This window comes from Tyto alba, unplaced genomic scaffold (genome assembly GCF_018691265.1).
Source record: "Tyto alba isolate M040663 unplaced genomic scaffold, T.alba_DEE_v4.0 Super-Scaffold_45, whole genome shotgun sequence".
NCBI classification, from domain to species: Eukaryota; Metazoa; Chordata; class Aves; order Strigiformes; family Tytonidae; genus Tyto; species Tyto alba.
In genome coordinates this window covers 4,558,047-4,574,577 of record NW_024881321.1, presented here as the reverse complement: position 1 = coordinate 4,574,577, position 16,531 = coordinate 4,558,047, and the positions used below count along the sequence as shown (strand labels likewise).

At 43.4% G+C, this 16,531-nt stretch overlaps 1 protein-coding gene across 2 annotated transcripts in view; it reads right to left on the bottom strand.

Moving 5' to 3' along the window:
• Positions 1-15,766, bottom strand: part of TSC22D1 (TSC22 domain family member 1) — a 98,434-nt gene extending 82,668 nt beyond the window's left edge. Inside the window, exons 1-2 of one of the 2 annotated variants that reach the window (XM_042805853.1) lie at positions 15,236-15,766; positions 11,649-14,512 (exon numbers count right to left, since the gene is read on the bottom strand). In XM_042805853.1, the coding sequence (XP_042661787.1) occupies positions 11,649-14,479 (2,831 nt within the window). In that variant the 5' untranslated portion in view covers positions 14,480-14,512; positions 15,236-15,766. Of the gene's footprint in view, positions 1-11,648; positions 14,522-15,235 lie in introns of those variants that run through there. The other variant, XM_042805852.1, reaches the window with a different exon arrangement.
• Between the last annotated feature and the right edge of the window lie 765 nt (positions 15,767-16,531).

Below are 16,531 nucleotides of genomic sequence, written 5' to 3'. Positions count from 1 at the left end.
CTGATCTTACATTGATCTGGCCTGATCTTCCATCTAACATAATATACAAACTCCACTATTTAACAAAAAGACATCTCAATCTTTTGGGTTTTGGTGGGTTTGTTTTTTTGTTCTTGCAACATAAAAATGAATAAAACATTTTAGATATAAAATGTACATGTTCTTGAAACATTAAGAATGGTTTAGTTATCGTATTCAGAGGTGGAAGTAGGAAGTAACTATTTTTAAAAATAAAACTTCAAAACCAGCAAGCTTCCTTAAACATCTCACCAATTCAAAAGTAGTAAGAGGGAGGGGTTGTATGGCTTTCTTAAACACTTTTTAGGTCAGTAAATATCAAGACAATCCTCTATTGAAAATACCTATGAACACTCCACACAATTTCAGCACCCTTTACAGAATTCTTTGTAGGACTGTTTGTGATACTTTCAGGAGAAAACACTTTTATCCAATAACTTCACAGGCCTCAAAAAAGCATGTTCTAAATATCTGACAGTAAATATACACATTAAAAATTCCTAGAGATTGTATTCTGATGGTCAGGCAAATGCAAAAATTGAAGATACCTACTGCTAGCCACAACTGTCTGCTATAACATGTTAACATTTATTTTTCCCCTTCCACAGATCACAGCCCTCTCTAGAAGCTGAAAATATCTTCGTGCAAATCACTGTCTTCCATTTACATGTTAATTTCCAATAAAATAACGACTGCTCAACTATTTCTCCATACCCTTGCATAAGCAAAACAGCACTAAGAATTTACACATCCCAAAAGCAGAGTCAGGGAAACCTTAAAAAAGAGGCTAACCCATGATTTCATGAAAAGATGGTGACTCAAATATTTTCTGTGCAGTAGTATTTCAGTGATGGTGTACTTTGTTATTAACAGGATACATCTCTACAGGAATATAGAGATTACTATCCTGCTTTCTTGCTCTGTTTTTTCATAAACCACTAAAAACATTTAAGATTTACCTGCTTTAAAGCATCCCATCTTATAATCAATTCAGATATTATACAGACATCAGACAGCAAGTCCTTTAGGATCACCTTTTCTGCTTTTTGTTACAAAGCTGCCAGCAAAGCAGCACCCCAATTCACAACTAGGCCTTTTAGCTACTATCCCATAAATAAGAAGAGGCTGTATTGCCAACAACTGCATATACTTGGCTCTAGCACACGCATGCCCAATACCATTTCAAAAATCAAAATCCCTTTCCCCACCAGAAAAAGAAGGAAGAAAACTAAAACCACCATCGTAAACATTTCATGCCGTCTTTCCTCCCTCCTCTCTCTCCAATCAAACACATGCTCGGGAACGCCTCTCACAAGCAATTATGGAATTGGAAAGAGTCTCACAAACTTGGAAAGAAAGAACAGAACATGGAGGCACATGCACATCCTGCACCAATCCCTGAGCATTTATAAGTAACTTGCCATTTCACCCAATTTAGGATATTAGGCCTACTAAAGAAACACTTGGCAATGCAATACGCTGATCCATTCTTAACATAACCTCATTCAGTAGATTAAAGAGGTACATTTATACCTTGAATTCATTTGAGTACTACAGTAAATTATTTAACAAGTACTTAAAATATGTAGTCATTACCTCATGGTTCCTTTTATTTTATTTTCACTTGGTCTTATTTTGTAAGAATGCAAGAAATGAAACTCTAAGAGCAGCAATTGCTCCTTCTCTCACCCACAGGTTTGTTTAGGGTTGTTTATTTTTTAAAAAAAAAAAAAAAAAAAAAAAGAACAAATGAAGCTTTCTATATTCTCAGATACATGTACACAGATACGCAGCATTCAGAATTTCAGACCAAAAAATTTTCAAAAAAAACAAACTTAATCAACATGTTCAGTAGGCATTTCAAGCTACGGCCAGGTCAAGATTTTCATTAAACAGCTTATAATGTAAAGAAACTATAAAGTTGAATATGAACTAATTATTATTACAAAATCCTTCCTTGCCAGATTTCAAAGATGCTTAGAGTTTGAGAATCCTGTACTGCAAGTGACACCAAGAGACAAAGACAATTAATATCGTGCATAAGTTCACACGCACACAGGACAATAATGAAACATCCTGAGTTGTTCTGCTTCACCTCACATGCCTTTCTATAGGGCAGGCACTGCTGCATGTACCCTCACAAAATCCTAGAGGAAACGAAAGCATTCCCCTTCTGTCAGGCTCAACCTGGAAGAAAGAATTAATATGCTGTTTACAGTCTACAGACAGACTTCCTCAGAGAAATACAGGATCTTTTCACATGGTACAAAAGCACATTATGATACTTTGACACATATATCCAATAAAATTACCAAACTGAAAATAATCTTCCAGGAAATCTACCGAAGTTATTTTTTTGACTATGCTTATCCCAACTCAGTGGCAATATATGCCAAACAAGTCACTCACTGTTCAGATTCTGCCTGAGTAGTTTTTGCTTGCTCTTCTTTAAAAAGGGAAATATTTCAAAACTGCAGTCAAAATAGAAGTCAGAGTTATCATACATGAGTTACTGGGTTAATTTTTAATCACAATCTTCCTTACTATCTATAACAGCACTAAATAGAAACACAGCTTTAGTATGGTCACATTCTGAATTCTTTGATTTCTTCAGTTTCTTACATGTAAGTTATGACTGCCAGTCATCATTTCTCTCTTTCATCTATACACAACTGTGAGAGTTGGGTGGAATGAAGGTCAAAGGAAGTTTAAAAGGCATTTGAGTTTCATCTTGACAGGGATTTCATCCCTCTACATTGCACAGGGAGTTCAGTTCCTAGAAAAATACTGTAAGTTATTTCTATACCATACATTTGCTTGCAACAATTTCAAGGAAAATATCACTTCTAAATCAAGCACAAACAACTGGCAGAAAATACTAAATTCAGAAACTTAACACTTTAGGCAATTAAAAGGACTGCTGACTAGATATGTAAGCACCGAGGAAGATTAACACTCTGTCACCAATATCTAGGACTGTTACTGACCCATGAGACAATGGATTACAAATAAAAGATCAACAGTGTCTGCAAAAAAAATGCTGTAGTTTACATTTGATTTGCACCTTCTGATCTTACACCTGAACCAACTGTAACACTGATAGAGAAATAAGCATACACTAATAGCACTGTGTACTGAAATGACTTTATCTGCCTAACTCATCTTCAAGAGCTACACTGTAGTATAGCAGTAAAAAAAGCTATAATTAAATGCATTAAGACACTAAGACTATTGCTGAATGTGTATCCACATTTTCAGCAGCTTTCAGTACTTTCCCTAGTACTTCACACAACACTAATGCTGTCGCTTAAGCAATTGCTGGAGAAGTTCAACTCTTGATTACACATGAAGAAATCAGAGCCCTGAAAAGTTTCTGCTGGGTATCCATGCAAGTTAAAACAATGACCAAAAAAAAAAAAGGCCAAAAACCAACCCCACACAACAAAACCGGACATACAAAGAGAAGGTTGGACAAGCACTCAAGTCACACACAAGCTCAAACAATTTGCTTGGCCAAGCAGTTTAGCACACAAGCAGCAGGTTATAAAACACTCTACAACCACCTTCCAGTTGCTATCAAATCTATACCTTACTAGAAATACTGTCTACAATTTTTTTAACAGACTGCAGGCCCATCCATATCTTTCTGTTAAGACTAAACTTACAAAGACCTTCTGCTGCCTGTTCTAGCAACTTTTAAAACCATACTCCTCCACTATACTCAGAAGAATGGGTTATTCGAAAGTATATAAACAGATGAAGATACTCCTTAAGTTTTATTAAAATAAATATGAAGCACAGTTTTCTGAAAGTTTCCTTGAGAAAACAAACATCAGTGGTACCTGCATTTGTTGCTCTTCAAGGATTACAGTCAGCTTCAAAACGTGTTCAATTTCTAATCCTTGACGATAAGCAAAACCTCAATCTGCTTTACTTCCTACTCTGTTCTTCTAAAATATCTCCAAAATTCTGCACCCATTTCAGTTTGTGCAATACCTACAACCTCCATCAAGGAAGGCTAATTATAAAGGGTAGTTTGTTTAGGTAACTAACCATTTTGCACTGAACAAAGAAAAGTGACTTTGTTCTGGATCGTCACTAACCCTGCACTGCAAGGAGAAATGTAAACTGGGACAAGAACTTCAAGCCTGAATGCCTACAATACCTAAATATAACTCCTGATTGTCAAAGGTACTCAATATATGAAGCTCCACCAACACTAAGCACCTAGAATGCAGTATAATAAACACTTAAATGTGAATAAAAAACATTTTAAAAACACATGATAATGCACATTGGCCTAAGCGTGCAAATACGGACATACCTACATGGGAATTTTTCACTCTCCACAGTGGTGAAAGCTTGACTTAATATATGAAGCACACGGAGCAATACATAAACTGAAACATACTCCTATGTTTATATAGCCCAGTTTAAATGTTTCTGACTAATTCATATATTATTATTTTAAACTTACAGTAGTAATGTTAAGCTCAATGTACACTTTCTCTAATTTTATATATTATGATAAAAAGATAAGTGAAATTCTGGAAAATTGCTAACTGATTTTAAAAAAGGTTAAGACCCACAAGTGTAAGTTAAAAGACTGTGGAGTAGAAAAAAATAAATCAGGAATCATTTCTGATGTACAAAACACAATGACAAAATAATCTAAAGAAAAGGTAATAACAAATTAACTGCTTGCTCAAAGAAAAATGGTGAGCAAGTTTACTAAGACTTTTCTGCTCTACCAAAACAAGTGTCCAAGATTTTACTTTGCAGTTGTAAAAAACATTCTGAAAATTGAACAAGTTCAGTTATTAAAGTATAATGTGGTATCTGAACTATGATGAGTATCCTTAATCTCTGCACAGCACCAATGAGAGAAGTCCTCATTTAGGAGGTACTAGCAAGTCATTTAGTCTGTAAGGTAACTAACAACAATAAAACACCTGAACTACCACAGGCAGTACTTCAGCATTTGCACATATGGGACCATTACAGTCCCTGACTGCCAAACGTTTATAACCTCCAAATCTCCCTCTCGGGAGAATCCATCCAGCTTCAGTGGAAGATGAAGCCTTTTGCATATAACTGCAACCACAAACCAAATCCTGCTTCCAACACTGATAATGGTAATAGGTGTTTGGAGACTTGCACAAAATGAGCTGATAAGGGTTTCTACACAACTGACTGTAACACAACTACTATCTTTGTTAGTAAAGTCCAAAGGCAGACCAAGAGTTAAAGTGTTGAAATACCTTAAAGCCAGAAAGATGATCAGGTGCTCCAATTTGATACCATAATTATGCTGCACTTCCATCATACAATTTGTGACTCCGAATGCTTTAGAATAGGCTAAAATAAAGTGGTACCTCCAGTCACTCAAGAGCTCCTTCCATCGTAGCTTTAGGCTATGGTTTCTTGTACAATCACACTGAGAATAAACTAGTTCCTTATTTACGGTGATCATTACCATGAAATAATTTACTGAATAATCTTACCCTTAGTCCCTGCTTAGTATGCTGTTAAAGCATGCTTTTGCTTAATAGCATTGCCTTTGGTGGCCAAAGTGCAGTAAATGAAAGGCAGAGGCCCACTTTTAAAGTAAGTTTTCAGTCATTTGTTAAATACATATAACACACACAGCACATTTTAGTCTCATAAATTAATCAAGAATAGAAAAGAACCAGTGCATTGAATCAATGAGAACAAAGACACTCTATTCTTTTCTATTTATTTTTTTTTTTACATTTTACCTACACCAAACTGCAAACCCAGATCACAAATTATCCTCAGAAAGGCCACTGCAAGACTATACTACCTATTATTACACTGATACTCAAGTGTGCATGGTTTCTTCTAAAAAACTATACTAGCAACACTACTGTTTACAACTTGATCTACCTCCTAAGCTGTTAGAGACAGGTCTGAAAAGGCTTATTTACTTTACTACCCTCTGTAAAGTGAACAGCATTATTATAGGGTTTTTTTGGTAGCATAGGTGTGCTATCCATATGCCTTTTTACTTATGCTTAAACAAAACACATTAACATTTGGGTGTTTTGTTTTGTGGGGTTTTTTGTTGGCTGGCTGGTTTGAGGTTGCTTGGGTTTTTGATTTTTTGGGTTTTTTTTTTTTTTGGGGGGGGGGGGTGGGGGGCAGGGGCTAGCGGGTGTCATTATTTTCCCTTCCCATCATAGTAGTGCTAGCTTACCACTGACTGTTACAGTCATTACTCTGTTGAGGCATTACCTAGATCACAGTAGCTTGTAAAGGCTGAAACCCTTCCCTACCAATACACAGACTGACAAACAGATAATTATAATTTCCAGATTAGCCTGTAACGTAAAGAATGCAAATCCTGAGACAGCAACAAAGATTGCTTTTCAACATTAAATATTTTTAAAACTTCTGTTTGATTGTTTTTACATACGTATACATGGACAATTTAGTCTGCTAATACACTATTTCCAAAGAGCAGCCAAAACTCTAGTGCTATGGAATGTTTTCTGGAAACTGGGTTATCAGTTGAAGAGATGCATTTCTCAGCATCTCCAACAATCAGCCTTATCTTAAGTGCTAAATTACTGCTTTTACAACCCCTGAAATCTGTTAGTTCTTCCTGTCTTTAAAGGCAATGAAATACCAAGCACTGCAGCAATCCTTAGTTCAAAGCATAACATGGCATGCGGAAAATGCACCTATAAAAGACACCAGAAAAGGGTCCATCCAAACAGGTATTGCCACCTACAGCTGGCCAGCAGACATACAAGGTGCAGACCCTAAATTCCTCACTGTTGTTTACTTAGAGCAGTGAGCTAACAAAGTCAGTTCGGCCAACAGCAGGTATTTTATTTCATCAGATGAAATGAGAAGCTGGACTGGTCAGCATGACACAACAGCAGCCACTTTTTCTTCACCAAAGTGCTCTCTTTTTCCTCATGTGACTTGCCATTACTGAGGGTAACTATTTTTTTCATTTTCCATAAATAGCCAAATTGAAAAGATGAAGAGAATTTTTTAAAAGTCAATCTCCTAGAACTCAAGTTATGCAATTTCCAAATTGGTGGCAAGACTCTGAAGCAAGTTTAAAATCTGAAAAATGGAAAATAACACTGCCCCTAGGATGCAACCCAAAAAAAAAAAAAACAAACTACCATATATCTATGCTAAGCCACAATAAATCCTCTGTTGTGAAGTATCTTCTAAAAGTATCTTCTCCCTTTTTCATCTAATACACAGAAGCAAAACTTACAGCAAATAAAAAAGCCCATATACACTCTAAAATAGCTTACAAAATAAAAATAAGTATGCAAAACAATTACCACATCAAAAATAACATTTAACTAAAACTTTCAGTTATACTTTAATATGTTCACTCACTACTGCTAACATCTCCAACATTTACATTTGTAAAAATCTCATTTGTACCTAACCAACCTTCCCACTACACACCTGCATACTTGATGAAAATTCATCCAATTTCCTGACTACTCTTGCTTTACAAGCTAGCACTAGTTGATAGCACTGGTTACGGCTACTGGAGATTTTCAAAAGGCTGTTCACAAGTCTTTCAGTTCTCACTTACAGCTTCAATCCAATCTTCCAGCCTCTCCACAGACTTAATGAGAAGCCAAAACATACATCCTATGCAGAAAACATTTCCTCCAGTTTTTTTTTTTTTTCCTCTGTACAGCTATAAAGGGATCTTTTAATAAACATTTATCTTCAACAAGAAAATTATGAGAGATTGTCAAATAATACTTCAAATCTCTATGTCACTTTTATGTGTTCATCATCTTTTCCTCCTTTCTCTTTTGCTTCACTGTTCGATGAAATGCACAAGCAGGTGAAAACAACTTGCATCAGGCTAAAGAATGAAAGCAACTCCACAGGAAATGCTGTCAAGGACAGGGAGACAGTTATTAGTTCCCTTATCCTTCATTCACAAAAACTGCTTTTGAGTAATGGTAAACAATGTTTCAGACTAAGCTGTTTTTAAATTCACTCACAGCAGCCTTTATAAAGGTTGTAAAATACACTGATTTTTTCAAGTTTTCACTTTACAGAGAATTTAAAAATTATACAAGACTGTACACAAAAATCTTACTGCAAGCTTATATAACATAATAAAAGCATTGTCTAGAAAGACGTAAAACTGATTTTGCAACACTAAGTATAAATATACAAAAGACTTCACTGCAATATACACATGTATTTTTCCATACTTAAGTTTCAAAAGCACAAAAAGAAATCATCTTCTACAGTTCTAGAAATGAAATACTGAGCCAAAAGATTATGTCTAAAATTGACAGGATTTAGATGAACTGAATAAATTGAGGTAACTACTCCGAATCCAAGAAACTATGAGGATCACACACTAAAACGAGTCCATACCATAATTCAAGGTAAGAAAAAATGATACTTAACATCCAAAAAACTGGCCTGCATTTATATGATTTAAATATTAGAAGAGATGATGAACCTACCAACACACAAACATCTATGGCATACCCAACAGGCTGAAGAAAGACTAGTCAGAAGAACTAGGGGTAGGGGGTGAGTTTTAGGGGTTTTTGTTGGTGTTTTCTGTTTAAATACAGAAACTGTAACGGTATTATTTGTATCCTCTCTTTAATAAAGTTTGCAAATTAATTTTCCATATAGCATTCTGCCAAGCAGTTCATTTTTAATACCTCTTCTTTCCAGTCATAGTGAAGATTTAAAAAAAAAAATATATATATATATACTGGTGAAATCAAGGTTACAGTTTTCAAAGCGGATACATTCCACTCTATATTTAAAAGGCCATGCCCTGATAAGAGGCATAGAAAGAGCTGCAAATGGTGTTCTAAAAACTGAACAGGGCTAAAGACTTAAAGATACTGGCACGTCTTTAAACGCAATTATACACAGGTTTAAGGAAAGCTGCGTGTTAATCTAAACAAGGTATTACATGGGTCAGATGTTTTTTCAAAGGCACACTAAATGGAGTTTTACAGTTTCTTCACTGGCCCAATTATGTCACCACTTCTTTCTCCTACCTTTTCCTTTGCCAGGTTTAGAATCACTCGGAATGTATTGATATCAATCTTCAGTGATATATGTGTGCACATGAAACAGAGAGAGAAATGAGGATTTTATACACACGTATTTACAGTATACGTGCTTCTTAAATGTTTATGTACTTATAGAATATACTATCCTTTACCTCTTGTAGAAGAGGGAATAATCCAACATACAAAAACCTCTCAAAAGAACTCTTAGGCATCTGATGGACAGAGAAGTGAGAAGCCAACCGAAGTAACAGCGTATCTTTGCACTACCTGTGATGAGGTCTAAACTCCAGACCAAAAGAAATTCCAGTCAAGATGACAAATAATACCTTGCCCTGAGATCCCCTGAAAGCAGAAACAACAGCAATCTCACTAAGTTTTGAATGTTACAGACAGATATACGGGGAGGAGTGCTGCTGCAAATTATCTAATTCTAAATAAAAGTGACCTGACCACTACTGTCATGCAAAACAATTATTTTTGGTCTCCATTTAACAGTCATATCCTGCTCTGTGTAAAGAATCTAAATGATTTTCCAACTGCAGCTGAACAAAAGTGTAGTCTACCTGGAGATGAGAGATTGAACAAAGACGCAACGTGCATGAGAGAAGAAAGGATATGATCTTTGGCTAGCCAAGTAACAGAGGAAGAAGGTATTTCTGGCTATTGTTACCCTGAGGGATTTAAACATTCTGGAAAAACTACCCATCAAGACAAATAGCTAACATATGCTCTTAAAATCAGGGTACAGTCACTTGCTAGATGTCATTTTCCAAAACACTGAGTATCGATGAGTTTATGATTCTCTTACTCAGCCAGGATCCCCTGAGAGCTTAGGGGGCTTTTTTGGTTGGTTAACCAAAAAAAAAAAAAAAAAAAAAAAAAAAAAAAAAAAGAAATACACACCACCAAACACAAGTGGGACCCATTAAGAGAAGGATTAGTGTATTAGTGTCCTGGTTTAGCAAGATCAATGGAAGGAAAAACAAAAAGCATTTCTGAGAAAACTGACTGCTATGTGGCATAATGGTAGAACTGCGGGCTTTAACACCTCTATCTGTCTTCTACCACCTTCACATACTTATTGACTAAAAAACACAATCAGAATGAAACGGTGTTGGAACTTGTCTTCTAGCACTCCTGGAAGACAAGCTGCTACTCATTATACCTCTCTGGCATCTTAGAAAGATGTGATGAAAGCCACTAAGGCAGTCAACACCTCATGATCAACATAATCAGGGACTGCTGATAGAGTTAGTATCTTCAATATTAAGAAAAGGATCCAGCCTCTCCCAGGAACCCATTTTATTAATTTTTTTTGTTTTGTTTTTTAATAAAGTTTGGCCACTGATACTACTCCTGATTTAAGTTATGGCATCAAGTAGATATTCAAGAAATACTTCACCTCCCATTGCCATGGCATTTTCCCTGCCTTGTACTTGAGTGCTTGATTTTATCTCCTCACCTGAGTCTCAGTTCTTCTTTTCTAGTGTTCTTTTCTGTCCTCTCCCACATTCTCAAGGCAGGTTATCTATCTTAGTTACTCTTTCCATTAATGTAGCTACTTCTTAGACAAGAAGTTCTTTGGGAGAATCACCACAGTCTTCCTGTCCATTTGTAAATTCGTATCGCAAGAGGTCCTCAATACAGTGAGGAATTTCCACCCATAATTAATATCAAACAATTGCACTTTAAAACTGTTGCTCAGATCACTTCAGCCTGCTCACGCAAGGGCCCTCCACAACTGATACAGCTTCTCTGCACACACTGTCAAAGATATTAGACTATTCACACGCACACACTACTAAGACCAGCCAGCGGTCATTTATTTGAAAAGGTGAAGGTGGGAGAACATGTGCAGTTTCTTACTCCGCACAGAACCAGTGCGCCAGATTCAAAGGCTCACCACCCCTCTGCAGGCCTGAGCGGCTCTCACAATGGACTAATGCTTTGAAGCAAAACCACCAAGACCAAAAATGCCCCAATTTCAATTTAAAGAGCCACAACGGTGTTGCTGAACCTCCCTTTTCCCACCATACTCATTTGCCTAAAGCGTCTCTTGGCTGTCAAAGAGAAGGCTTCAACATACACCACAGGCTCACAACTGGTTCAACCTGAGTAAAGTCAATACTTGAAAAAGAGAAGCTGAGGCAGGATGAAGTCTAGGCTTGTGGAAAAAAAAAAAAAAAATCTACCTAAGAATAAATATTAATTATTTCAATATAATAAATAATCTAAACTACAATCACCACTAGCATACCCACATTCCACAGTATTCTTTTGTCTTCCTCTATACAATGGGAATATACACACTGTCACAGATTGTTAAACACAATTTACCCACGCAGCAGTTTCAGAGCATAATCAATACAACCCACCCCCTCAAGAAAAAAATAGCAAGTATTTTAATATAATACCTACATGTGCTGGGACCTGAGAAACAGTATTTCTAATTAGACAAAAGCATCACACCATTTCATTTCACAGAGCAGCTGTAAACGAGACCTGCAAGTTAGCGCAAATCAAGCTATCAGACAATCTATCTTTTAATAAGGTTACGGGCAGCCTTACCTCTCATCCTCACCATCTACGAGAGGCGTTGTCAACGGCAGCACCTTCAGCGGAAAGAGGGAAGCGGAGGATGGCACGCTGCTGCTACCGCCATCTGAAACGCCCGGTGCTCCAACACCGCTCTCGCCACTGGCAGCTTGAGGTAAACCCACTAAGGGAGGTTCTGTAGGGCGTCTGCCATCTTCAATTTGGCTTACAATTGACTGAGCTAGTGATTGTGCGGGGAACTGGGTAGAGCTTAGCGGTATCTGCTGTGGCACACTCTGTGCCACTGGCATACCTATACTTGTTGCTATCAAGGGAGGCTGACTAACGCTTTGAGCCAGATTCCCGTTTTGCACAGCCGAAGCTTGTGCTATATTCTGTGGCTGTCCCAAACCTATAGAAGCAGAAGGTATGCCAGGAGGCACAGCTGAACCAGCTTGACTTGGTGCAGGAACAGTACTAGCAGAAGGTATGGGGCTAACCGCGGGCAGCTGCTGGCCAGTCATCCCTTGGACTACAGATTCCACTCCTTGTGCCTGCGGCTGTACAGGTAACAAGGTGTTTTGCTGAGCAATGACCATTTGCTGAGGAAGGCCCGAAGCGCTAGCCTGTAATCCCTGCTGCATTATTCCTGTCTGCACAGGCTGCACTACTTGTGAAGATGGAGGAGCAGCCGTTGACGGCATAACTGGAGGTGGAATTTGGTTTGCGGCAGATGGTGGTTGCACCACAGCGGCTACGCTTCCCTGCTGCCCAACGTTCAGCATTTGACCACCGGTACCCACACCTGGTATCGCTGCTGGAGCATGTGCAACAGGCTGAGCTGGGGCAGCGGCTGGGTGTGCTTGTACTGAAGGCTGCATGCCCTGGGCCTGGGCAACGGGAACCGGTTGCCCTGCTCCTACTCCTGCAGAACTAGGCTGCATGGCCGGGCTTGGAGTCTGAAGGATCTGCTGATGCTGAATGTAGTCTGGCATAGCCCCTGTAACGGAGTTTTGGTTCACCGGCTTAACGTGACCCGCAGCCATCTGCGTAGGAACTGGCTGTTGCTGCTGTTGTTGCTGCTGTCCATACTGCAACTGCTGCTGCTGTACAACTGGCAAAGTCTGCACAGGCTGCGCCGGCTGAGAATACGGCAGCTGCTGTTGAGCCATACTTTGAATGGCAGGTTGCTGGTGGCCCAGAGATGGGGATACACCTAGTATATTAACTGGGGCTGGCTGAACCCCAGTAACAGTGGTTAGACTGGCCTGTGCAGGAGGTTGGACCCCTGGCTTCTGCTGCGGATAGTTTACTTCTTGAGAATGCAGCTGGACTTGTGCAAGCTGTGATTGAGAAACACTCTGTGGTATACTAGATGCTGGAATTGCCGGAGGAGCAGCGCTGCTAAAATCCATCTGCTGCGGACCCACACCTTGAAACGCTTGCTGCTGTACCACAGTAGGTGCTCCCATTTCTCCACTTCCCACACTTTCTGTATAGTGACTCAGTGTGCTTACATTGCTGCTAACAGAACTCCCACTGGTGCTCTCCCTTTCAGAAGTCACTTCAAGTGGGTTTTGTTTTATCGTCTCTACTGCTTTGTTTACTGCTACTCCTTCTGAAACTGCAACAGTGTTTTCTTTATCATAGAACTCAGTGCATGTCCATCTACCTTTTTTGAAAGGTTCAGAACTAGAATCTAGTTTTACAACCCTAAACCTTGAGGTGCCAGATGCAGGCTGCTGCTGGCTTGATCCCACTGCCATTCCTGCAGTTGGATTAGTAACATTGTTAATGACACTAGAGGAAGCACTCGTACCATTGCCAACACCACTCAAGATATTCACATTAACATTGCTGCTAGTTCCAGACAAAGCATTTACATTACCAGTACTCGTGATGTTGCTTAAATTTATAGTACCAAGCACGTTGCTTGCCACGCTAGAACTACCACCACCCATATTATTTAAGGTACTTGTTCCAGTAGCAGGACTTACACCTAAATTGCCAGGAGTACTTGTAGTGCGGATATTAGACACAACAGATGCCGGGGAACCAGTGGATGATGCAGCAGAAACTGGTGCAGTTGATATAACATTGTCAGAGCTTCCAGTTGTTGACAGTTTTCTAAATGACGGACTGGGCGGTGGTCCTCCCGAAATTGGGGCACTGCCCACCCCAGGATGCGATGGATGATGGTGTCCATGATGGTGGTGGTGAAGATGGTGGTGGTGGTGAACATGATGGGGGTGAACACTTCCATTGATCACAACGCTCTGCTGTGGGTGATGAGGCAGAGGGGCATGCTGCTGAGGAAGATGAGGCTGGTTTGGAGAAACAGCCCCAGGAGTCTCTGCCTCTTGGAAGTTATTTAAAGTCTCTTCGGAGGAGCTCCTCTCAGGTTCTCCCAAGTCAGTGGCCCTGGATAAAGAAACATCCAAGATTTCTGAAGATGACAGGTCTTCAGTGTGAGACTCATCCAGGTCATCGTAGCTTTCTGTATCCTCAGCTATGCTGTTGTTAGAGCTCATACTAGCCGATATTTGAGCAGGGGTCACACTGGTAATTTGGAAGCCACTTTTCTTTTTCATTTGAGCTCCAGTCTGCGCGAGAGGCTGTGGCTGGAGCTGAGACTGCGAGAGGAGGTTCAGGCTTTGTGGAGGAGGGGGTGTCGGCTGTGGACCCGCTGATGAAGATGCTGCAGGAGACGGAGGCGGCGGCTGGACCAGCAAAGGCGGCTGATAATCCTCGGCAGAGAGGGCAGCGCTCCCGACGCCGGTACCTGGTGCAGTGGGAGCAGTAACGCAGCTGCTGCCGCTGCTACTGCTGCTGCCCCTTCTAGGAAACATTGCCGGGTGCGCCATCTTCCTAGCACTAATGTCTGCGGCTGAGTCAGGCTGGTGCATTGTATCGGGTGTATTTTAAGAGTGCAATCCCCCGGTATGGAGAGAGACAGACACACACGCACACAGTTAGCTTTGCGCTCACGGCAGGGGCAGAGAGACACCACGCACAACCAGCCCCCCCCCCCCCCCCCCAACCCCACGGCTCCCGCAGAGCCCGGGCTGAGGCGACTCGGCACCGCCGCTACCCACCCCCCCCTCCCCTCCTCCTCCTCCTCCTCCTCCTCCTCCCCCTCCCCTCCGAGACAGGGAGGGGGCGAGCACCGGTCCTCCGCCGCCTCTAAATGTGACACTTTCAATCCTCCGCCATTCACTTTCTTTCTCCCCCCCCCCCCCCCCAAACCCTTTTTGATTTCCACACCCCCCCGCCTTCCTCGGCCGCCCCCCCCCTTTTCCCCCTACCCCCCCCCACCCCGACTGCGCCTCTCCCAGGGGGGTGGGCAGCAGGCGGAGGCAATGCCCGCGGTAGCCGGCCGGCCCCGGGGGCGAGCCCCTCTTCCTTCCCGCGGCTCCCCCCCCCCGGGGCGCCGCGGCTCGCCGGCAGAACCGCCCTCCCCGCGGCGGGCGCCGCCGAGGGCCGCCGCCGCCTCCTCGGCGGGGCGAGGGCAGCCGGTGGGGGCCCCCCCCCCCACACACACACACACCCCGGCGAGGCGGCCGGCCGCCCCTCGCCATCACCGCTGTAGTGAGGAGGAGGAGGAGAGGGCAGATACGTACAGGACTGGCGCACAGCAGGGCGGCAGCGGCAGGCTGAGCCGGGCAGGCACATCCCCGTCAGTGGCAGCCATGGAGCTGAATCATTTTGGGTATTAAAGAGACGGAATGAGGGGGGAAGAAAAGCAGCAGCCCGACACGAGAGTCCATGAAAAGGAGGGAGGGAGGGAGGGGGGAGCCAGCCAGGCAGCCTCTCTCTCTCTCTCTCTCCTCCCTCTGTCTGGCTGTCTCTGGAGGAGGCTCCGCTCCGCACGCTCTTCCTTCCCCCCTCCGCCTCCTCCCCCCTTTATAACAGGCGGCACCCGCTCTTCCTCCGCCGCAGCACCGCGCCCGGGACCCGTCCTCCTCCCGCGTGCGCCGTCGCCCCGTCCTTTCTTCCCTCCGGGTCTCTCTCCCGGCTTCCCCGCCGCCGCCCGGGTCTCCCCGCCGCCCGGCCCCGTCTCCTCCCGGGGCGCTGGAGGAGGGCGCAGCGCCGGGCTGCAGGGGGGAGGGGTAAAGCTCGCCAAAGGGGAGGGAGGGCGGGCGGGCAGGCGAGAGACAACGCAAGATGGCGGCCGCCGCGCATGCGCGGCCCCGCCGGCAGGCATAAAGCCCGTCTGGCCGCGGCCGGCGGAAATCGGCTCGGCTCGCGCGGCGGAAATTGCCGAGCGGCGCCCGAGCCCGGGCGAGGGGAGGAGCGGGGGCGGGGGGTGTCCCCGCGTGGCGGCGCTCCTGCGTGGGGAGGGGGCGCCGCGCCGGGGCGGGCAGCCGCCCCTTCCCCGCCGCATCGTGCCCCGTCCCTTCCCTCCCTCCCTCCCTCAGCACCACCCCGCGGTGCCCCTCTCTGCTTCTCCGTCGGGCCCGCAGCATGACTGCGCCTCACATGACCCGCCGCCTCCCTCCCCCTCTCCTCGGCTCCGTTGCAGATTTATTCAAGTTATTCATCACCTTCTCCTTTCCCCACCTCCCTCGGTCCAGAATGTTCCTGCCCGTTCCTTCCCCACCACCCCCGCGCACGGGGGAGGCGGAGGCGCGTCGCTCGGCGGCCGCCTTCCCCTTTTGTGCCCCCTGCCCTTCCCCACACACACCCACCCAGCGGGGGGGGGTCGCCGCGGGTGACTCCCCTCACGCCCCGAAATGGCCGCGCGTGGATACACACACACCCCCACACACACACACCTCATCCAGGCGTTCTTCCCCGCTCGGCGGGAAGGGCCCCTCGGGCGGGTGGACGGTGGCACCGGGTGCTGCCACCGCCGCACCCGCCGTTGTCAAGGCGGGAGGTGGCGAGGAGGAACGACCTCCCGGGGGCGGCCGGGT